General features: G+C 32.3%; 2 protein-coding genes across 2 annotated transcripts in view; both read right to left on the bottom strand.

The window, feature by feature from the left end:
• Nucleotides 1–8,136, bottom strand: part of LOC126738612 (lipase 3-like) — a 28,870-nt gene extending 20,734 nt beyond the window's left edge. The window contains exon 1 of the mRNA XM_050444022.1: nucleotides 7,950–8,136. Within this exon, the coding sequence (XP_050299979.1) occupies nucleotides 7,950–8,117 (168 nt within the window). The 5' untranslated portion in view covers nucleotides 8,118–8,136. The remainder of the gene's footprint in view (nucleotides 1–7,949) is intronic.
• A 514-nt stretch (nucleotides 8,137–8,650) lies between these two features.
• Nucleotides 8,651–23,521, bottom strand: LOC126738508 (lipase 3-like). Its single transcript, XM_050443879.1, has 6 exons — nucleotides 23,341–23,521; nucleotides 23,013–23,238; nucleotides 22,622–22,962; nucleotides 9,157–9,312; nucleotides 8,877–9,104; nucleotides 8,651–8,823 (listed from the first exon to the last, which is right to left on the bottom strand). Exons 1-6 carry the CDS (start codon nucleotides 23,485–23,487, stop codon nucleotides 8,668–8,670), a joined length of 1,254 nt encoding a protein of 417 aa, XP_050299836.1. The 5' UTR covers nucleotides 23,488–23,521; the 3' UTR covers nucleotides 8,651–8,667.
• Between the last annotated feature and the right edge of the window lie 1,339 nt (nucleotides 23,522–24,860).

Below are 24,860 nucleotides of genomic sequence, written 5' to 3'. Positions count from 1 at the left end.
ACAAATCGTTGTACCAAAATCGCATACCCACAAGTATGAGTAGAAACGGATTTGAAAGTATTTTGGGCATGTTCCATGTAAGTGATAATGAGAAGGACAGACCCTCTGATGACCGACTTTACAAAATATCCGAATTTCTTGACATGCTGCAAAAGAAATTTAAGTCCTCCTACATGCCCGAAAAAGACATTTGTATCGACGAAAGTAACGTCCCGTTTCGAGGACGCATTTATTTCAGACAATATATACCCAATAAGCGACACCGCTACGGTATAAAGCTTTTCAAGTCGTGTGTATCTGGAGCATATACCTTCATGGAATTGATGGGTCTTTTGGACAGTGGCCGCACACTTTACACTGACAACTGGTACACGAGCGTATCATTAGCCAAAAGACTGATTGACCGAAAAACGCATTTAGCTGGTACAATTAGAGTAAACCGCAAAGGTAATCCTCAGGAAGTAATAAAGGAAAAGTTGAATCGAGGTGGAATTGTAGCTCGGCAAGATAATGACAAAACTGTAGTCCTGAAGTGAAAGGATAAGAGAGACGTGATCATGCTAAGCACCAAACACGATGATTCTACCGTTACTTTAGCAAAGAAAGGAAAGGAAGTTATTAAACCGAAAGTAATTGTTCACTATAATCAGGGCAAGGCCTTTATCGACTTGTCGGATCAAATGTCAGCATACGCGCCTTTTCTAAGGCGAACTTCCAAATGGTACAAACGCCTAGTGTTTCATCTCATTACTGCTACAACAATAGTAAACGCGTTACATCTTTACAATAAATAAACAAGAAAAAAATTAGCATCGCCACTTTCAAAAAAGAGGTAGTTTCAGGTCACATTGAAAACGACGAAAAACTTAAAACTGTTTCTCGTCCTTCCACGTCAAGAACGCAACGCTACACGTTGAAGGAAGTGGAAGCCAAAAACTCGAAAGAGATGCACTAAATGCTACAGCACCATGTCACTGGCTCACAATGCTGCGTAGGCCCGAAAAAATGCGAAAAAGGTTAATACAATGTGTGTACCGTGTAATATTCCCCTTTGTATTACTTGCTTCCAAAAACATTTGGCTTAAAACTTTAGTGTCAGCAGTTTCCTATTATATTTAGGTTAGTCATTTTTATATCATTCAGTTTTATTATATTTAGGTTAGTCATTTTTATGGTATTTTAAGTTTTGGTTACATAAGAAAACTACTGTTTTTTTATGATAATTTATTTTTAAGTTTTAAGAGTATTTTTTCTGTTTTAAGGTAATATAACATGGTATATCTCAAATGTTGTTTTTTTTTACTCTTATAAACTAAATACCTTAACAATCCAAACTGTCCAACCCAATATGTTTTTTGGCTCATCCTGGGACCAGGCCGTCGTTTGATATACGCAGAATCAATGTAATCCATGCTCACGGGTGAGCACGCGGTCCCTGAATAAGCGATGCGATGTGCCAATAACACCTCTACAAAGTCTTTGAGTAGGTGTTGGATGTGCCCACCGGTCGGCATGTGGTCCCAGAAAACAAACTCGAAATGCCCACCGGTAGGCACGCGAAGCTCAATGTGTTAATGCAATTTTTTTTATTTTAGTATTTCCGCTATTATGTATTTTTATTTTATCCTTGGGATTCCTGTTATATGTAACCAATAATTTTTAGTCTATTCTTAACTTCTTTTTCTTTTACATTTTAATTGCCATTTTTTTTAATTTTTAATACGAAAAACATAAGTAATAACAAAATTGAAAAAAATTGAAGATAAAACCGAAAATAAGTGAGAAATAAAATAAACAGAGGTAAAGAAAATAAGGGTAAACCAAAAACATGCAAAGGCTAAAGAAACAAGAAAAATGAGAAAAGGTTTAAATTTTGTTCCTTAGTTTTCTTGTGTACATTTAAAAGGTAATAATAATAATAATAATCTTTATTTAGCAAACTGCTACATATAAATACAAAGAGGTTAAAACGACAAAAATTAAATATAAAAAACAAAACATGGGCCTAATGATATAATTTTAAAATATGTACTCTTAATAGGCGTTTAAAACTATTTATATTATTACAGATTTTTAAGTCATTAGGCAATTTATTAAATTCGAGCAAACCTTTATAGAGCACGGAATTAAGCATTTGAACGGTGTTACACTTATGAGCTAAAATAAAATCAGTACAATTCCTAGTATAATAATTATGGACATCATGAAATAGCACTAATTTATCACATATATAATTAGGTAAAAGCCCTTTCTTCAACTAAAATATAAATACATTAACATTAAACATAATTCGTTGATGGACGGTCAACATATTTGAGACATTTAACATTATTTAAATAGGAGTATAGCGGTTACATCTCAATATTGTTCTCATTGCCCTATTTTGAATTTTTTCCAATTGAGAGATTTTATATTGCGGTAAATTATATTAAAGAGTTAAACAAAATTGTAAGTGCGGAAGAGCTATAGCATTAAATAACGTTATTTTTTATTCATTGATAAGTTTTGTCCAACCCTATTAATGAACCCTACCTTTTTAGCAAACTTTCTCATGATATAATCCGCATCAGCCTGAAAAATTAAGTTCGAGTCTAAAATTAATCCGAGATATTTAATTTGATCCTCGTAAACTAATTTCTATCCATCCACACAAACACTTACACTTTCAATGTCAATAGAAGATGTCTTCGACCGTCTACCAAACATACAAAATTTTGATTTTGTGGTATTTAAGCTTAATTATTGTTACAAAGCCAGTCAAACAAATTGCCAAGTTCTATGTTCATGTCGCAAACCATTTTCTGTAGATTTTGACCAATTATATAAAGCATAGTATCATAAGCAAATAAAATAATATTTGATTTTTGAGCCACCCTGACCATATCATTATAATGTAAAATAAAAACAATAATGGACCCAGAACAGTACCTTGGGGCACACCGACATCGACATTTACAGTTTCAGACATAGCACTATTAAACTTCACACGTTGTAACCTATTACACAAATAAGACTTTAACCACTTTAAAACGTTCAGCTTAATTCCTATGTGCTCTAACTTACCCAACAATATATCTCTATCAACAGTTTCAAACGCCCTTTTAAAATCCAAAAACACAGCCAACACATAATTACCTGAGTCAATTGCCTTTAAAAAATTATCACAGATATTCAGAAGTACAGATTCACATAAATGACGTTCACGAAAGCCAGATTGGTTAGGAACTATAATTTGGTTATTATCACAGAACTGCAGTAATTGCTCTTTTACACATACTTCTAAGACCTTTTCATATATAGGAACAGTATTGATAGGACGAAACTCATTAGACAACTTGGTATTTGGCAGCTTTGGGACAAGAATAACTGTTGATATCTTCCAGGACTTCGGGAAGACGCCATTTGAAAGTGAGGTGTTTACGACGTCCAACAGCCTATTTCCAGCAACATGAAAGACATCACAAAGAATCTGTTTGGAAATGCCATCCTCACCCCCGCCTACATTTTTTAGATTATTAACGACTTGTCTCAATTTAGCCATTGATATTGGTTCAAAATTCTGGAGAATATTAGTTGAGGTTGGACTTCTTGGGGCATTGCTACCTATATTTTGTTGCGGTATATTTTGAATAATCTCACTGATACTATCTATAAGAAAATGATTAAATTGATGTGCTATTGCTGCCACGTCAGTCTCAATCTTTGTTTCAAAGAGAATTTCGCTCTGTATTGCTTCAGTTTTACCCGGCAGAAGGGTCTTCAGATTTTTCCATAGCTCCCTTGGATATTTTCGATTTTCATCTATGGTTGCAGCAAAATAATTGTCTTTCTCATTCCTAATTTTACTCACGATAGCATTTCGTCTTGATTTATACTCTGCCCATATGTCTTCACTTTTATGTAAAATGGCTCTTTAATCCACTTCTTATCTTGATATTTTTATATTAATTGATATTTTAACATTAATCGAGATAATGGAATGGTCACTGATTTTTGGTGTTAAATGAACTTCAAGAGGTAAATTTTTCGTTATAATCGTTAGTTACTACATAATCAATAAACGTCTGGCTCGTAGGTACTATTCTTGTAGGCGATTTTACAATTTATGTAAATCCACTGGAAAATATTACATCCTTTATTTTGTCAGCATAAAATGAGTTTTTAAGTAAATCCAGATTAAAATCTCCCAAAATAACAATAGTGCCATTAAAATAGCTTACCTCGTCTAGGTAGTTTTCAAAAAACTCAATAAAGGCAGCATCCTGTCTTTGTGGAGCATGGTACAATACAGAACACAAATACTTTACACCAGACGAGGACAGTTCCAAGGACAACAACCAAACAAAATGTTTCACAATTTCAACAATTTTTCAAGTTCAACAATTTTTTAACTTGTATCGAAGATCATTTCTTACTAAAGCAATTACTCCTCCAGTTCTATTATTGTCTGTCGCACACTTTTCTAGTTTGTACCCCTCAACATTAAGTTCACAGGGTTCAATATCCTCTGATACATGAGTTTCACTAAGAAACAAGATCTTAGGTTGCCAGTCCTTTAATAAAACAATTATTTCATCCTTATTATTCAAAAAGCCTTGAGAGTTTAAATAGACAATGCTTGAGTTGTAGACAATATTTGAATTTAATTGCTATTTGGTATACTTATTTCGCTGGAGGCTCTCAATTCTTTTGTACGAATCACATTTATTGATCTCCCACACAGTATGACGAACATCTAAGTTAAGACCGTACTTTTGATTTGACGCTGCACAGTTTACACATTTAGGTACATCCACATTACATTCTTTGTCATCACGTTCGCCAGTAAATTTACCGCGCACCTTACTTCCGTCACAATCATTGACTCAACATAACTATAGGGGCTTGAATCAACTTCAATAACCAAATTAAATCTTTTGTTAATAATGTTTGTTTCCCTGATTATATTAATTTTGGTCTCTGAATTCCTCTGTATATTGTTTTGCCTTTCAATTTTGCCTACAATTTCCCCATCAGTCAGGGAATGTTCACACTCATTAATTCCGACTACCTTTAATCTTCTTTCCAATGATTTAGGAACATCTACTACGTACTTATCCCCCATTTTTGTTTGAATTTGAGTTTGTATAACTTTTAGATCCTTCTCGTTACCACACCTCAAAACAATTCCCCCCTTTTTGTAAGCCAACCCAATGATAAGCCAGCGCCGATATCAGTTGGGTCTACTTTTCTTCTTATGTCCTCCTTAACCTGCTTAATATTTTTCTCCGCATCTTTTTGTCTCACCACCAAAATGTTATTGTCATTTTGTACTGCTCTCGCATAGGAAATTGGATGTACATTTGGACATATAGCAGCTGCTGCAGCTGGTTGATCCCCTGAAGGCTAGCGACTTCTTCTTTTAAACTTCAATTTTCGTGTAGCAACATCTCGACCTTATCTCCCAGTTCCTTCGTCTTCGCCAACAGAAACTGTAAGGTATTACTGATTTCAGCACCACAGTCCTGGTCAATGAAATCATCGACCCTGCTACGCTTTCTGGTTCTCGGTACATCAACTATTGATCGCACTTCCAGGTTGACTTCCTTATGTGGAAGCTCCGCATATCTACATTTCCACACTTTCCATGAAGATACTGTTTGCATGCTGTGCACTGAATTATTGCTTTAAAATCGTCAAACACGACTTTACATTTAAAACAACTATCAGGATCTCCATCAAACACATTTGTACTATTACTTGCCATCATACACACAAAAACACATCAGAGTTTTGAAAATTAAAATTATCCTACTCCAGTCCTGGCAGTTTACACGTTCACCGAACTAAATTTTATTCGGATAAAGAAATTTGTATTTTTTCTAATTTGTATTTTTTATTGTGACTATTTATTCTTTATCTTTTTTACATTTATAATCTTATTTTCAACTTAAATAATTTACAATAAATAAAGAGTGTAAAAAAATTAAAGAAATATATTTAAGAAAAAAAAACAAGAAAAATAATTTTTATAAAGGTTTAATTTTTATTCTTTGACATATTTTTTTTTAAATTTTATTACCTTTTCCTTTGTATTCTTTTATTCCTAAATTTTTAAGGATTAAATTTTCTCTTTGCCTAAGGATATAATATTTAAATTAAGATTTGTAAGTGCTTTTAGATAAGTTTAAAGTGTAAAAAATAGAAAATAACAAAAACTGAAATATTTCTTAAAAATCTTCGTTCCAAATTTTATCTTTATTTATTTTCTCTCTCTACTTTAATTATTTATTTTTTAAATGTTGTTAATTTTAGCAATTTTATTTATTTTAATTGCACTATGGGTTTTAAAAACGTTTTTATTTTACTCTTAATTCTTTTTTTTCTCTTTATTGCTTTTTCATTACTCAGTTTGTACATGTAATGTACAAAAACAAAAGTCTAAAGCAGAAAATATTTAGGAAATTAACCAAAGTAAATAAAATAAACATGCTTAAAAAGAATAAAGGTAGGCAGGAATGCAAATAAAAAGCAAGCACATAAGTTAAATAATTAATATACAATTGTTCAATTTATCTATGATGCTTTTGCCGAATAAAAATTATTATTATTACATATTTTAAACTATTTATATATATAATTTAATTGTTGTTTAATATTTTTAATGTTATTCTTCCTCTTTTTTCATCAGTTTTTGAATCATTTGTCAATCAATGTTGTTATATTTCCTTTTTTTCGTTTTGTTGTGAACTCTATTTATTGTAATTAATTTTTTTTCGTATTTCTGCCTTATATTTATGATGCTTATCGATTTTGTCATAGATTCTCTTAATAATAAATGCATTATTCAAATTACTTTTTCTTAAGATTGTTTCATATTTGTTTAATAGTTCTTAATTTGCTATAGAAAAATAATATGAACATAAATAATAACAGAAAGAAAACAAAATCGACGATAATCAGAAAATAAATTTACTTTAAAAGATTAAATACAAAAAAAGTACTAAAAAAGCGAAAGAAAAAGCAAATCAATACAAAAAAATAACAGGAAAAAGAGTTTATACAAAATTCTTCTTAACTTTATTATATTGGTTAACTTTATATTATTTTTTTTAACTTGTTTCTCTTTATTATTATTGCTTTTGTTTCTTGTTTTCGACTTTTCAGAAAATATGTGAGTTTTATCTAGCAAATCTTTAAAATAGATTTTTTAATATTTTTATTATTTTTTTTCTTTATTTTGTCCGTAGTTTACATATTTTTATTTGACCCAGCTTTTCCATAATAATTTTTGAAAGTTTTTTTTGTAATTTTCTTGTAAGCCGTAATGGTTGCGAATTTTTTATATTAGTATTACCGTTTTTATTTAAACATTGATTTTTAATTTCTTCTAAGAAATTTTGACATAAAATTTTCAACACTTAATAAGAAATTAATGTTTTGTTAATTTTTTATTTTGTTCTTAATCCTTTTTTTTTCATTTTTTAAATTTAATTGCTAATTTGTTAACTTGCAATAGATGAAAAAAAAACCTAAATATAAAGGGCAAATAAAATAAAAATTCTTGAAAAGAATAAAGGTAAACATAAAAAAAGGCCAACGAAAAAGTAAACCCATACAGTAAATCATGAGAAAAAGCGAATGACGATAAAATTTATTGAAAATACAAATACTGATAAATTAAATAACCATTAAATATATATAACACACATTTAACTACAAAATAAGATGAAATACATAAAAACAAAGTAGAAAAAATGAGAAAATTTAAAAGAAAAAAAACTGAGAAGGAAAAAAAATGATAAAAAGATCATTTTTGTTTTAATGATATACATTTTGTGTTTTGTGATATGATATTTAAATGAATATTTGTAAGTAAGCTTAAAGATCAAAAACAAGAAAAGTACAACATAAAGATAAATATAATACAAAAAAATAAATATTTATCAATACATAAATCCTATACTTACAATATTAAGTCCAGTATCCGGATTTAAACCATCTCTAACCTTCTCAGCAGCTTCCTTAAGCATTTCTCCGATTTTCGAAAAATCAAATTCATTTTTTTCTATTCCCTCAACAACAGAAAAAATCAACAAAATTAAACTAAAACTCGCCAATAATTTCATGGTTAACATTTAGATAAAACTGCTTAACTCATCTTTATATTATAAGTTTAAATACAAAGTATTGTGCATTCTTGAAAAAAAAAATTAAGTACCCACTTGCATATGATCCAATTGTACATTAAGTACGATAATCTTATTTGTTGCTAAATAATCTTTTTAAGACCCACCTGCAAAAACAGGTGGGAATTATCAAGTGTTTTGGAAAATAAATCAGACCTTGGTTAACATAATTTTAATCAAAAAATTATATTGAAAATAATAATAAGATAAGAGATAGAGCAGTTTTATCAAGTAAAAAATCTTAGATTAGTTTATTTCTAATTATTTTATTAGACAAATATTTATTCCGAATTATAGGCCTGCAGCCCTTTTGGTTCTCAAGATACAGGCATATGATCTTTAAAAAAAATACTTTTTTGAAAATATTTTTTAATAAATTCAAAACCAGATTAAAATGCACTTTGTTTATTCAACAAAATATTCTCTGGGCTGCCTTTATATAATTATAATCACCAGCAGTATAATTAAAAGAAAACACTAAATTCACTCATTTTATACTCTATTTATTATGCACTTTATTAATTAAATCCAAAACTCTATCATATAATAGTTCGTGAACATCCCTAGCAGTCAAAAAACCCAAATGTTCGAACTCGAGCAAATATTGGTCCATTATATCAGCATTGGTCAGTTGAGGTAGCAAATATTCAATATCCTACAAAAAAAAATGTTTGGCCCAACTTACAGTAAAAGAGAGCAGAAACTCACCTCGACAGTTCCTAAATAATCAGCTTTTCCATAATAAATAGCCAAAGGTGTGGTGATTTGGCTCACGTCATATGACGGTGGTTCAATCGATCCGTAACGTTCCAAATTAGTTTCGTTTCCATAGTCGTATTGTCTGAAATAACCTGAATTGATTTCTTGAAGGTAATGGATCATTTCTTTGGTGCCGACACCGCCGAAACCAGTGGAATACATCAGAAGCATTGCGTCCTAAAAATCATCTAATAAGTCTTATTTTGGCACCAAAGTTTAATTTCCTTACTTTGTCAAGTTGCTCATCGTCGAACCCACAAAAGAGTTGGGTAATAGTGAAGCAAATCTCTTGTAAGATACCAGAACTAGCGCACAGATTGTACACCAGGCCTTCATCAAGTTGGGCTGGGAGGATTCCGTAAATCTTTACTATATCTATTATTGCCTACAAAAAGTCATTACTTTTTTGGATCGTTTAGGTCTTGTCACTGGCCAAAGTTGAAGAAAAAGTACAAATATTCAAGAGTAGTTAGGTCTGGTCAGTGGGAGAGGAACATGTTAGTGGGAGGGTACAGCAGGATGAGATTTGCAGTTTTAACTCAATTCTAGGCTGGAGAAATATTTTTTTAAATGTTATTCAGGCAGTTATAGTCTACTTTGTACCTATTACAGTCAAAGACTCTTCTTCTTCTTATGGTACCATGACCGTTCAATGTTAGTTAGCCATCATCTTGGCTATCAAGTTGACAACTGTTGTTCTACTAAAGCTGCTCGGAGAAGTTGGACTGTAGATTTTTGTACCATTACTAAAAATTCATAAGACTATGCTTGCCTAGGATTTTTTCCTCTATAATAAGATGCCAGCACACATATTTCTTGAGGTGTCTTATGATATGACCACAGTATTCCAAGTATCGATTATATAATATGTTCTTTGTCTATCAGTGCCAATAAGTTCAATTTAATTAATAAGTTAAATTTAAATTTTGTTTTTTAATAATTGTAGTGCTTACGCAGAAATAATTACTTATATTAAATATTTACTTAACTCATATTGGCGCTCGATATTTTTACTTATTTTATGCAAAAGAAATTATTTTATTCTCATAGACTCGCCTCCAATAAAAATTTCACAATTTTTTATTTTTAAGATCTTGCCTGGATTTTTTAAATTGGAAAATTCTTAAAAAAAATATCGGAATTTTTATTAGACGAGAGCCTGTGAGAATAAAATCATTTGTTCTATAGAGTAATGAAATTATCGAGTGCAATATTTGGAGTTTGATATAATAACTTATTATAATCTTAAAATTCTCGATTTATTTCTGGAAAGTTTTTACCATTATTAGGAAATTTTTAAATATAATATGGGAATGTAAAAATTTAAAACAAAAATTCGTCTTTTTTTTAAATATGGTTTGCTTACTATCTTAAAAAATTTCAATTATTATCAGGAAATTTTATTTATTATTTAGAAGTATTTTTTTAGTAATATCAAGTGTTTTTTTGTTTTCTTTTTAGGTTTCGAAGGACGCGAGGAGCTTCGTTGCATATAATAACATTATTAATAATAAGATTAATCAGAAGCCCATTATGAACAAATGATTAAAGAAGTAAAGAAGTCTTCTGATTGATTTGCCAGGGAAAAGGTACCCATCACCTGCCTCGAGTTTTTTTGAATTATGTGTGGTTGTTGGCACTTGAATTGTCTTTGTCCAGCATTAAATACCTGTGCACTACTCACCACAAAAAGAGGATGCTAGATTAATTGATTTTTTTAAAGAATATCTTGATCAAGTTAATAGTTTCAATGGTACCAATATTATCACGGGAGACTTTAATATGGATTTATTGAGAAACACCTATTATGGAAGCAAGATAGTGAATGCTATATACACAAATGGATTTACACAAATAGTCAAAGAGCCCACTAGAATAGTCCTAATAAATAATAGTTATTGTTTAGAATTTGTGTATGTGTTAAGTAACCCAAGTCTGATGATGGCAAGAACACTTGCCGAAATGCATCACTCCTGAAATTAGAGGATTAGCATTTTATTTGTGGAGAAAAGACTTCCCCTATTAACTTTTCAATTTAACCATTTTATTAGCAATTAACTTTAATCTTGGAATTGTATTTACAATTTTAAACTTTTTTATCTTTACCATTTTTAATCTAGGTTAGTTTTTATCACTTTTTAATGTTTAGTTTTTCGTGTTTCTCAATATTTTTGTATTTTTTTCTCCTTGCAACCTTATGCATTTTGTAGTTTGTACATTTTGTATACTTTTTTTGACACCAGTTTTTTGTATGTAGCCATTATGCTAAATAAACGATATTATTAGTATCAGGACAAAAATACTCTATGCTCAGCTTAGTGAAAATACTGTACAGTCATCAGAACAAAAAGGATACTCAAAAGATACATACGGTTATAAGGATTATCTCTTAGTGAGAAGGATAATCAGTAAAGATTTTAACCTAGATCAACTACCGTAAGGCTTTCGATAGCCTGCTCCACAGCTGGCTATGAGAAAGCATAAAAATGCACAAAGCATCACAGACAATGATTATCTGTCTAAAGAAGCTTACGAATCAATGGGACATCAAGTTCCACCTTTCTACTATCTTTGAAATTATAACCATAGAGAATAACATGCAAGTTAGACGTGGAATTTATTATTAGGAGACTCGTTGTCACCACTGCTCTTTGTACTTGCATTGGCTGTAATAAGCTCTCTATTTTATAAAGCAGATACCGGATACCAATGAAACAGAGGAAAAAATCAAATTCAGCCGTCTACTGTACGTCGAAGTTGATAGCCAAAAATAACAGTGAGCTTCAAACTCAACTAGGTCTATTAAAAGAATTTCAAAATGACAAAAGTATGTATGAAGTTTGGAATTAAAAAATATGGCAAAAAATTAAGTAGAAATTAAAATAATAGATAGGAAAACAACATCAAACAACACCATATCATTGGCGTATCCGGTACATTATAATACATATACGTGACACCGATTATCCTTTCCAGCCCAAAGATTCCAATTTGAATATATTCCTAAAAACTCACAGCAAAACTTTGCAAAAAAATTAAATTTGAAATCGTAGGCAATAAAGTACAGATTTTAGATAACAGATGGCGATACACTTGCATGCTCATGAAATATCAAGTGACAATTACATTTTTAGGCTGGATTTCTATGTTTATTTAAGTAAGTTTTTGTTTTATAGTTTTTATAGTTAGTTTTTAATAAATTGAAATAACACAATTAGAATAGTGTAATATTTATTTATGTTTTTGCTAAAATCATACTAAAATTGGTCACAATATGTACGTAGAGAATTCTAAATGGAGAGTACGTAGAGGATTCTAAATGGCATTAGTGGGCATACCGTTACTGTATTAATGATTCCGTTTGTATCAGTCATTGCGCCAATGGGCATTTATTAGCCACAGTTTAGAGTAAATAAAATATTACTAATTAGATATATAAATTTTTAATCTAAGAGTCCAACTATGTGAACAAGAAGAGAAAAACCTAAAGTTATTGGAAGGAGACCAGCCGGATTTTGAAAGTGTAAGCGACATCGATGAAGATGACTTTGACGAAAGAACTTTTCTTTGCTTACAATGAGAATAAGATACTAATCCTGTAGAACCTCATTTAGAACATACGATTTTATCTAATTCAGAGGTAGACTATATACGACGAAAATTCTGGTGTCGGCGAACACTAAGTGCAAGAAAACTTTAACTTTGAAGACGGCCTCCAAAATGGAAAAACAAGATCTTTCTTTCATAAATTTTGAATGCAATATATTATTTGTGAACAATGGAACGTAATTTAACTCCTCTTTCATATTTCAAGTTAGTCGTTGATATCAATTTAATCCGACATATAGTTATCAAATCTGTATTCGATATACCAAATTGGAATATGTTGCAGTTACATGCATAGAAACTTCTTAATTTCTAGAAATAACTATCTTATCTGCAATAGTTAGGATGCCCAGTTGCTGTTTGTATTGGACTCAAGAAACTTGATATTCACCTATTGCTGATATTATATAAAGAAATAGATTTAACAAGCCGAGAACTCAAATACATCTTAATGACAACATAAATTTGCTGACTGGTGATTACCAAGATAATGATATACATATAAAATTCGTTCCCTAAGAGCTGTTCTAAAATTTAACATGTCAAAAATTGAACAATAAGGGTATAACTCGATAGACAAAATCATGGTATCTTTCAAGGGAAGATGTTCTCTCAAGCAATATGTTCGAAATAAACCTTATAAATTGGGAGAATGAAAATATTTGCAAGAGCTGGAGTTAGTGGTATCATAAGACTTTAAAAAGAAATCGTAAATGAAACTAAACCAGGTATCAGTGGTGATATTGTCATTAGATTTGTGCAAACATTATCGAAAACCTAATTTTTTAATTTATTACAGATAAATGGTTCATACATCCCATAAATTACTGTGTAAACTAAAGCAGTTAAAGAAGTTGTTTCTGGAACTGTAGGAATTGTAAGACTATCTAAAGGTCAATTGCAAAGTGAGTCAGAATTGAAAAGATTTTTTGATTTGATTTTTGCCCTGACGATAATGAGAATACCTTTGTCATCAAATGGTTTGACAATAAAGCAGTGCAAGTTGCTTGTACTCCAAACAGGACTGAAGCCTTTACAAAATGTAAAGAGATAATCTTCTTTGAAGAATAAGTTTATTTATGTGTATGCTGTTAAAATATAAAACAAATATATGGACGGAGTTGACAAAATTATATGCTCGTACCTTTGTACCGAACAAAAATTGGTGTTAGACGTTATTATTTATGGTTGTTTTTTTTTTTGAAAAAATTAATTTGGAGTTGAAAGGGTTAATAGCAGCAATTATTCAAGTGGCATCAGTACGAGGCTAAAAATAAAGTGTAATAGAATGCATCCCTGCTGCATTTCTTGATGCACGCTAATTACATCCGATAGTTGGTGTTTCACCTGCACTGCAGCTATCATGTTCAAGTGTAAGTTGAGAATCACGTGAATATCTTTGCCATCTATCCCTGTTCTTTATAGAATTACAATTTTGTCATGACGTACCTAATCAAGAGCCTCTTCGAAATCGATTAAATAAAGGAACACACTGTGGTTCACATCACGACATCTTTAAATCAGCACATGAAGATCAAACAACGCCTCTCTAGTTGCTAAGACGCTTTGAAAACGAAACTGACTCTTTCTTCTTTTTGGGATTATGGAAAATGTTTTTATTATTTTGGTTTCGTAAATGAAGTTTAAAACTCTACAAGACGTGGGAAATTAGTACAACAGTTCCGTTAAAAAAAAAACAAAGATCCAAAAAGTTTTACTGTTGTTGGAGAGGAGATCTATCGTATCCATGATCCTGAGGCAGAAACTCATCATAATTCACTATCAAAACCAATTAATTCGTTGATGAACTACTTCAACCATTGGTCGGCAAAAACAGTTTATTATTCGAATGATTATTAGTACAATTAAACTGAAGCCAATTAAATTATGAATTTCTTGCTATTCTGGATTTTCTAAAATCTTCATCTCTATTCAAAGGCCTTAATAATTTGCAAGAATAACCCTTTCGATACTAACGGGTGATATGTGTCCCACCAAAAAAACTGTTTTTAATATACGCATTTATTTTTAAATTAAATGTTTAAAAAATACTAGTGGGTCATATATGTCCCAGGCAATTCTTTTTACAAACGGGTGGGTCAAAAATGTATTATTTTTATATCGGCTGTTGTCTTAGTAGTATTATCCAGTTTTTGAAATTAAATATAACTCGTGGGCTTTATTTTGAGGTTAGATTGGATAGTAAATTTGAAATGTAAACAAGCGGTTAAGTGGCGCTCTTGTTTTTGTGGTTATTAAAGGTGTTTTTTTGTCTTTAAAAGTGAATTAAAACTATGACAAGGTAAGTTTTAGTTAAGGTAAAATATTGTATGTTGTATTTGAATAAAATAAGACCCAGATATTTAGATTTAGGGACGTATATGTCCCAGTCGTAAAATTAAGATTAAAGTGGAAATTTAGGCATTAGCTGTATGTTTCTTATAACGTCAATTTATAAGGCAAAAAATCATTGAAAATTACAAAAAGTTAGTAAACCTTTTGAATATGTGAATATTTTTTTGATATTTTTCGGTTGGAATTTATGCCTCTACACCTCGTAAAAATTTGAACATAATAATTTTATAAAAAGTTCCAATAGGTATTTAGAATTCAAATTAATATAATAAAAATAATACTGTATAATACGTTTATTACAATTTACAGTACGTACGTTTAAAAAATAATAATTACAGCATTTATAGTCGTTATGTTTGGTGAAGACCTACATGATATATATTTTTAAAAACCCATCAGCTGATGCTTACTTTTTTGTGCTTGCAGTAGAAAACCGCTAAAACCTAAAGAATTACAAGAAATGGCAATGAGTATTGACCAGTATGGATTATCCGATGATTCAGATATGGAAGATCCTTTTCAAGATTCCGGCTCTGAGTACCAGCCCTCATCTAAAAGTGATATTGAAATGGATTCACCTAAAAAGAAGAAGCCAAAACGAGTCTCCCAGGATGAATTGGCAATTATTTGTAGTACCGACAATACTTCCAACATTGAAAACGAAAGCCCTGAAAGCCTTATTGAACCTGAAGTAATTGAAGAAAACCAGGAGAATTCTGAAAATGCAATTTGTGACACTACAAACATTCATTGAACCACCAGTAGCAGCTTATTCCAGCCAGCAAAAACCATACCAAAAATAAAAATCCCTAGCATTTTGTATTCCGACATAACTCATAAATCGTCTGAACGGGAGTGTTTTTTCAAACTGTTTCCTAAAAGCCTGTTTATGTTTATTTCCCAATGCACCAACCAGAGATTACAAATTCTCGAAGTCAAAACAAAAAAAGCATATGCTCCAACTGATCATTATGAGATCATGATAGTTTTGGGGTGTTATATTGTTATGGCATATAACAAAGTACCGTGCATGGCAAACTACTGGTCCTCTAATAAGTCACTTGGAAATGAAGCTATAAAAGAAGCCGAATCACGCGATCGTTTTCTTCTTCTTACATCTAAGATGTATTATAATAATCCAAGTCGTCCAGAAAATTCAGGAAAGCTTTATTACATTGAAGAAGTAATGTCCTGTTTGAAGCATACGTTTTCAAAAGCGCGTTCGGAGAGCACATTTCAAAGCATAGATGAGTCTATGGTAAAATTCAAAGGCCGTTCAGCTCTTAAACAGTATCTTCCTCTAAAACCAATAAAAAGGGTCATCAAGGTTTGGGAAAGGTGTGATTCACAGTCTGGTTACGTATATGATATGAACATATATTGCGGGAAAGAAGTTGATACTCCAGATAGCACTCTTGGCCAAGGATTAGGTGAACGGGTTGTAAAGACCTTATGTAAGTCTATTAGAGACCCAGAGGTAATGGTATGCTTTGATAGATTTTTTGCTTCTGTTTCATTGATGTCTTCCATAAAATTTGCTGCAGTGAGTACATGTATGCCAAAACGAAAAAATCTTCCAAAATTTGAAGATTTTATCGCTAAACAAAACATGAAGAAAGGCGATTCTTGCTCTTTATTTAGCAACGTAGGTGTTGCTGCATACTTATGGAAAGATTCAAAAGAAGTAATTGTTCTCTCAAACTGCCACAGTTCTGAGATGGAAACTGTAGAACGGCGACAGAAGGATGGAACTAAGGCTACAGTGCCGTGCCCCAAAGCAATCAAAGATTATAACTCCTATATGGGAGGAGTGGATCTCTCAGATCAACTCTCCGGCCTTTATGATATAGACCGGAAGTCACAGAAATGGTGGAGAAAGGTGTTCTATAAACTTTTTCTTACTTCAGCCACAAATGCGTGGATACTTTTCAAAGAAGCTCACAATCGTGATGTTCCATTTATAGTTTTTTTAGTTAACTTAGCTGAATCGCTTATTAATGTGGGAAGAGAAAATGCAGGCATGGTAAGGAAACGTTGTACTGGCAGACCTTCAAGTTCGTCAAGAAATATGGTAAATGTTGGCGATCATTTACCTATTCAGGGAACCACTCGACGTAGATGCCATTCGTGCTCGTCAAAAAAAATCGAAAAACGTACAAAAACTATGTGTTCAGGTTGCAAAGTTCCGTTATGCGCGGACTGTTTTTCGATATACCATAAATAGTTTGCGCGTTTATGGTTTCTATAATTAAATTTTATGTATTATGTTTATCTGGTGGTACACATTTGTCCCGATGTTTACTTAGTTTTCATTACTAGTGGGACACCCGTGTCCCAGGTTGTATTTCTTTTATACGCTTATATAAATAGATAAAAAGCAATTTTTTGTTTTATTTCTAAGCTACCTTATCCTATAACAAGATTTTTTATTTAAAAAAATTAAAATTTAAAACTCGTATTTTGAATGCATCAGCTCGTGTGGGACATATATATCCCATTAGTAAAATCAAAATCATTTTTTAAAAAATAAAGTCGTTGCGAAAGGCATAAGAAAATTAAAGATCAGGTGCTCTTAGAAACAAAATGTGAAACATCTTACATAAGACTCATGATGGACCATTGAAATTTCACTTCCGGAGATCCCAAAAGAAGTTAAAGAAAAGCCAATAAATTGTCCTTGTGATACGAACGGTAATAAATAAATCTAGAAAGATTGGGAGAGCAGGAGAAAACACTAATATGGACTGACACTTTAAATATTCCTGTGAATGTGAAAAGTTAATCCTATGAACCTTGACCTTGTCTTCTGTTTTCTATATGAGACCACATTTAAGGAAAGTCGTAGGGTAATAAAGGGTCCGAAGAATAAAGGTAGTAGAGATGTATAACATAGCTTGAACATAATTTTGGCTAAAAAATTGAGAAACTTGTTGACTTTCCCATTAACCACGTTATTTAACTCTTGTATTCAAGAAGGGCATATCCTGGAGTTTTCGTATATAGTAAAACAATACCAGTTTTTAAAAAGGGGAACATAAATTCACCTAATGACTATCAACCGATCTCTCTAATCTGTGATTTTTTCAATATTTTTGAAGTACTTTTAAAAGATTCTCCGGGTTGTTATTTTGAGTCAAACAGTCTACTCAATAATGAACAATTTGGTTTAAGGAAGAGATATCAACAATGTGTGTGAGCAATCTATAGTGAAGGGCCTGGAGAAGGGGTGACTTCACAGGAGTAACCTTTTCTGACCTCTCCAAGGCCTTCGACTGTATTTCTCACAGCATCCCAATTTCTAAGCTAGCTTTTATGAAGTTTCCTAATCAAGCTGCAATTTGATCACTAGCTATGTAGTAGATAGGTGTCAGTCTACATATTCATACGAAAAATTGTTTGGAGAAAGGGTCATAGGGTATGGTACCCCCAGGCTCATATATTAGTCGTCTTGCTGTTTCTCGCCTATGTAAATGATTTAACATCGTCAGTTCAGAAGCCAAGACTTACTCTCTAAGCAGGTGATCTCATTTATCTCGTAAATCGTCATGAAAATAGTAACTTGAGAGATATAATAGGAAATTGTATTTATGGAGTAGAAGACTGGCGAATCAACCAAATCTGTACCTAACAAAAACTGAAAATGACATTTTGTCTCTACAACCATGAAATACGAAGGATACTAAGGTGAAATTCTTAAGAGTCACCCTTGACCCAAAGTTAATCTTTGAAAGTCACTGCAGCGATGTAACCAAAAGGATATCAAGTAAGGTCTTGCGAGGGTCGTGAACACACCTGTCTCTCTGACTACTACTGTTTTTTTTTTGACGATTATAAAGACATTGTTGTTTGTTTCATTAAATAAATCGGATCAAATCTTGTCTCATGAATTTCATGTCCTTAAGTAAGCTATAACGCGTAAATAGATTTCGAGGTACTGATATGAACCAAAAGTTCAGATAACGATCCGGATGAACTTCTAAAACCTCGCTTAGAGTTATTAGAAGAGAAAAAAAGTCCTTGTAGTTTTACGTCTTGCACTAGGTCTTATGCTTGAGCTCATCTCATCATTAAATCAAAAGTTTTCTTACAGAATATTCAAACTTTTCGATGGAAATTCTGGCAGGAGCTCACACTTGTGTACATGGATAACATTCTGAGAAGCAATTTAGGAAACTCAGAGTTTGCTCTCGAAAACGACCGAGTAATGATTGAATTCCATCGCTTGGCAGTACTAAGAGGGCTATATGTTTACCTGAGAACCTGGAAGATGGAATTTTCGAACTTCACCAAGAGTTATCAGAAGCCAAAAAAGTTAAAAATGCTAATGACTCATTTTAGTTTCCGATCTTGAACTATGTGTAAAGAGCTTGAGCTTTTTTCATCCCTATCTGAATTGAAGAAGAATTTCTTTCCAGAACATCTGAACTTTCCGAAGAATATTCTAACTGGAGTTCACATTCGTGGGGGGTCGATGACATTCTGAGAGGCAATCTGGAAAACTCAAAGTTTGCTCTCGAAAGACGACTGATTAATAAATAGATTCCGTTGATTGGAACTACCAACAGGACCATAAGATTTATTTAAGAATCTATATGGATTTCTGGGGACTCACTAGAAGTTATCAGAAGCTAAAGACCTTGGAAAAATTAATGAGCCACCTGGGTTCCACGTCATCCTTCTTTTAATGAAAGGAAGATTTTCCTTGCAGAATATTCAAGCTTGAAGAAAATTCTAACTTCAGCTTTAGTCCACTTTGTTTCTAATAATACAGTATTGCATCTAAGCAGCGATTTAAGGATTTAAGGGTTCTATCAACATTTGTTTTTCTTAAATTTATATAAACTTGGGCACGTTTCATTAGTAATCTAAACTGCAATCCAATACACATTTTTTCAAATCATTACACTTGTTGATTGAGATTCCCTGGTAAGATAAGAGTTGCAAAAATGCACCGTTTTTGATAAAAATCTGTAATGATAGAGTTTCATGAGGAATAACTTATGCTGGGGTAAGTCAAAAGCTTTGCTGCAATCCAATAGTGCTAATTTATGCCACCTTTACCGTAAACAATTATATTTTCATTCAAGAGTCCAAGAAGAGCTGAAGTTGTACTGACACCACGTCGAAATCCAGATTGAAAGCAAATTAATGTTATCAAAGTAGTCAATGATCTGTTTGTAAATCAGCTTTTCAAAAATCTTGGATAAGATAAAAAGCTTATTGGTCAGAAATCAGAAAGTCCCGTTTTTTTTCCAGTGTAAAGGAATCGTGCGGTTCTGAATTCAAAAATTAAAAATTCGTTAAAACTGGAATGACACTAACACAGTATAACTTCAACCTAACTCATCTTTTCTCATCCTGCTCACGTTCATGGGTATGGATGGCATTCTGAGATGCAATCTGAGAAGCTCTCGAAAAACGACTTATTAATGACTGGATTTCATCGATTAGAGGTACGGATAGGAATCATTTCACATAAGGATCCCGATGAATTCTTAGAGCCTCACTCGCAGTTATCAGAGGCTAATGAACTTATAAATGCTACTGAGTCGGTAACAGAAGCTCACATTCGTCTGCATAAATGACATTTTAAAAGACCTAGGAAACTCAGAGTTTGCTATCCAAACTCATCTAGGAACTCAGAGTTTGCTATCCAAAATCGACTGATTAATGTTGTGATTTTGTCGATTGGAACTACTGACAAAGCCAGAAGTTTACTTAAAAATGTTGATGGATTTCTAGAGCCTCACTAAAAGTCATTAGAAGCCAAAGAATTTTTTCAAATAATAAATGGACTCTTTTACTCTATAAGGACTTACTTCCAGTAAAAGAATATAGCAAAGAACGAAATTATTCTATACCACCTATTAGTTCTGGAAAATCATTACTGATAACCCTAATGCGTCCGATTATGAATACTTTAATAGTTGTGTCAAAAAAATTGCGCGTGATGAAATGCAAATTAAATTCCTCATGAAAAATCAATTATCGGTGATTGCTTCTGTAATTAAGAACTTTAATTCAATGATACAAAAGCTGTAAATCGACGAAGAAACGTATAACAAAAATGCTAAAATTATTAAAGATTCTCTCGCGAAACTTACTGATACTACGGCTTATTATGCTACGAAAATAGGAGTTCTTGACACCTGTGAATCTTCTACAGGGTGTTTCAGAACTATGGGATCAAACTTCTAGGCGTTGTTCAGTGCAACAGTAGAATCTATTTGAGTATAGGAACCCATGTCCGGAAATCTTTTATTACGGCAGTATATACGGCCCTAAGACGCGTTTAATTTAAAAAAAATATTAATTACCTAAATAGGATCTGATGCATTTATTTTTACCTTTTGTAAAATTGAACTCTAGGATAATAATCGGCTGCAATCATACCTTGAACTTTCTGTAAGTGGTACGGATGAAGTTGTTGCTCGTGTAGTACCCACCAGACAGAAGCGTTACTCGTATTCATATTCTTAGCGACGTCACGTGTGCTATTTGATGGTTCATCGGCAACACGCTAAAGCACCTCTTCTTCAAATTCGACCATTCTTACGGTTCGAGCAACACCAGTATCATGCATCTTGGTCTTAAACATGCCTGTCTCAGTGAGCCGCCGATGAACCGCAATAAACTTTTTGTATCCAGGATGCTGTCGTTCGGGATAACGTTCATGATACAACCGCGATGCTGCTCGTGCATTGCAGTTTGTTGCTCCGTATGCCAAATGCATATCCGCCAATTCTTGATTGGTAAAGTTTTCCATTAGCAATAAATGCTTAAAAATTGTAAGCTATAAAATTTTTAAACATGACATTGATAAGCGTTGATTTTAAACAATTGTTGTTATGGTATCATGTACAAAAGGTAAAAATAAATGCAGCAGATCCTATTTAAGTAACTAATGTTTTTTATAAATTTTAACGCGTCTTAGGGCCATAGTGGCGTAGTGACGCATTTCCGGACATGGGTTCCTATACTCAAATGGATTCTTCTGTTGCACTGAACAACCCCCAGAAGTATGATCCCATAGTTCTGAAACACCCTGTATAGAGTTCTATACCTTTATTGAAGACAACCTAAATGCCATTATCTTTAAACGACTCAAAATTCTGTACAATTCGATTATCACACCAATTGATTTGATTTGCTCCCTTAAACAAATCTCGCAAGCAATAAATAAAAATAATTTACTCTTACCAGTTTATTCATCTTTCAAGATTGGTCAATATCTTGACATAATTAAACTAGAAGCAGAAGATTGATAAATCTGACTCGAAAATAATTTTTATTCTTAAAATTCTTCTTGTAGAACCGGAAACTTATATCATGTTAATCCTATACCTATATCAGAGAGTAGAACAGGATTTCACGACATCATTTCAATAATTAAAAAATATATTGCGCAACATGTTGTAATAATTCGATGCTTTAAGTATCTTTGCAAAATTTGGGACATTGTAAAATTTTAGGACGAAGTCAGAAAATTTGCCTGGATACGTTACCTCATCCAGTCAATAGAGATGCAATTTGTGAAGTGCAACTCTTGAAGCACAATTCTCAGCTACTACCACAAACCTGCTAAGGTATTGTTATCCTATTATCAGGTATATGTATTTTTTTAACAGGCCTAGAATTTTAAAATATAGTACATGTTCTTGATTCAACTTTAACCAGCTACAGGCCTTGCGACTCTTAAAAAATACAATTTCCCAAAAAGAAAGTTCTCTTACCTCAACCTCTTTTTGGTATTTCGCAGCCAATCCAGCGATAGGACCTTTGGACACGTGGCTCATAAAAGCGATAGGACTGAACAGAGTCGCCAAATTAAGCTTTTCATTGTACTCAGGCCTGGTAGAAGTTAAAGTAAAAAATTGGGCGGTTCCTTGCGAGTGTCCCACGTAAGACAACTTTTCCAGTTTGGTATTAGCCAAAATGTAATCGATCATCGCAGCGGTATCATAAAAACCCTTTTCGTGAAAACTGAAATTCCAGTACTCTTTGTCGGATGGCGCAAGAGTCTTATGTCTGCAGTTCTTGTTGCCCCTGGTGTTTCCCAGCCAAATATCATAACCTAAAAATCACTTTGAACCTTTCACTGTTTTATGTTAAATGAATCATTACCTTGATCTGCTAACTGTAGGGCCAAAGAAACGTTTGGTGCTCTGAACGCCCAGTTCATAGAAGTACCAGTAAGTGGATGAGCGAAGAAGATCGCCGGTTTTGTAACGCTTGGATCAGGTACTTCGTTTCTGCCATAAGGTATTCTATGCATAGTGAGGATCCAGCCATCTTCGGTTTCTACTTCGTGGTATTCCAGAGGAAAACCGTATTTATCCAAAAGTTGAGACTAAAAGAAATAGGAATTTGGCATTGATTTGCAATGACTAACTATACAAAATATTTAATAAATTTTAAAGGTTATTTTCTGTATAATAAAATTATTACTTACAATATTTAACCCGGCATCCTGAGGTAACGTCAACTCCTTATTCAGCTCTTCTAACTCTTTAAATATTGCTTGAATATGCTTAACATCAACATCGTTGGCCCCCACATAACTTATGGCAACAACGAGTAATATAATGCCTAACTGCATGGTTCTAAGTATTTACCACCAGGATTTATTTGAAAATTCTAATATTTATATAGCAAAAAAATAAAGAACGTCATTATCGCGAATTAAGTGGCACTTCACAAATTGTCTTTACCTCTTCACGATTTTTTTACGAGTTTTTTATAAATTACGCAATTTTGATTTTATTTAAGGATTTTAATCTATGCACTTGTTTAGGTACAACAACCAAAGTGCAAAAAAACAATGTTTTATTGTAGTGTTTAGTACTAACATAAGCACCAAAATAAAATGGGAACCTTTTGTATATATTTTTTATAACATTATTAAGTTCGATGATCCATTGATTTTAAAATATAACTCTTTTTTTTTGTATTTGAGGTGTGTTTCTAGGTTTTATTAATTATATTTCAGTGGATGAAAACAGTTGAGGACCAAAGATTTACAGTTGTGCATAATAGAAAACGCAGAAATATAACAACTTTGTTATGGGAATAGCAAATTTCCGAATAGATTAAGACTTTGTAGGATCAACGCAGTAGGAACATTTTTATCTGGGTCGCGTTAGAATGGGTGAGCTAATGATGATCTTGGTCTGAGTGTTGTATGTAAGCATAACATCAAAATTAGATCTTCAACAACAATAGAGTGCTTTCAAATCTGGTATTTAGTAACTCATATTCTATTGATGTAAATCGTGCAACAGAAATGACTATAATTTGCTTTAACGTTTATTGTGAGAAAGAGTAAACTCATTACCGTCGGTGAGATGACAGACTGGCAAATGTACAAAATCGGCATTTTTCACCCAAGTGTACCATTAAATGTATGTAATAGTCCTTTTCTACACTGTGCTATAGACGCAAAAGTAACTGAACAGTGAACACACTATTTGGGTGGGGAGGACGAGTCCACTTCCACTAGTCAGTTTAATCCACATGTATAAAGCTTGTATGGTGAAAAACGGAGTCGTATGTCGGTCATCTTGCTTGGCAAATTTAACAGGAGCTGACAGAAATGACGCTGTTGCCATATACTGATAAAACATCATTTGTCATATTATTTGAGTTTGTTTTTCATCTCAATGTAAGCTGGAAGCGTGGGTTGGGGTTGTTTTAAGGATGCTATTTTAAATCAAAAAATTTGTTTCCTAAAAAGTTCTTTTTCAATATCGGGAGTAATGTTTTAATTGAATTGCAGCAATTTCAGATGTCCGGTAAGAAAATGTGATTTTATTTATTACTGTTGTTTTTTTGTATTATTAAAATCAAATTTAGTAACACTGTAACTGTAATAAAATTAAATACAAAATGTGTGGACTGTCATTTCTGTTTCCACAATTAAAAAATTTCTCAAAATTTCCTGTAAATATCCTTCATATAAGAGTACCGTAAAAT

This window comes from Anthonomus grandis, chromosome 7 (genome assembly GCF_022605725.1).
Source record: "Anthonomus grandis grandis chromosome 7, icAntGran1.3, whole genome shotgun sequence".
Lineage (NCBI taxonomy): Eukaryota > Metazoa > Arthropoda > Insecta > Coleoptera > Curculionidae > Anthonomus > Anthonomus grandis.
The sequence above is the reverse complement of the archived record's forward strand: the minus strand, read 5'-3'. Positions and strand labels throughout refer to the sequence as shown.

Coding starts and splice junctions, on each gene's coding strand:
- LOC126738508 (XM_050443879.1), bottom strand. CDS start 23,487: ATGCAGTTAGGCATTATATTACTCGTTGTTGCCATAAGTTATGTGGGG. Junction 23,239..23,340: donor AGGATGCCGGGTTAAATATT/GTAAGTAATAAT, acceptor TATTTCTTTTAG/TCTCAACTTTTGGATAAATA. Junction 22,963..23,012: donor CCTACAGTTAGCAGATCAAG/GTAATGATTCAT, acceptor AGTGATTTTTAG/GTTATGATATTTGGCTGGGA.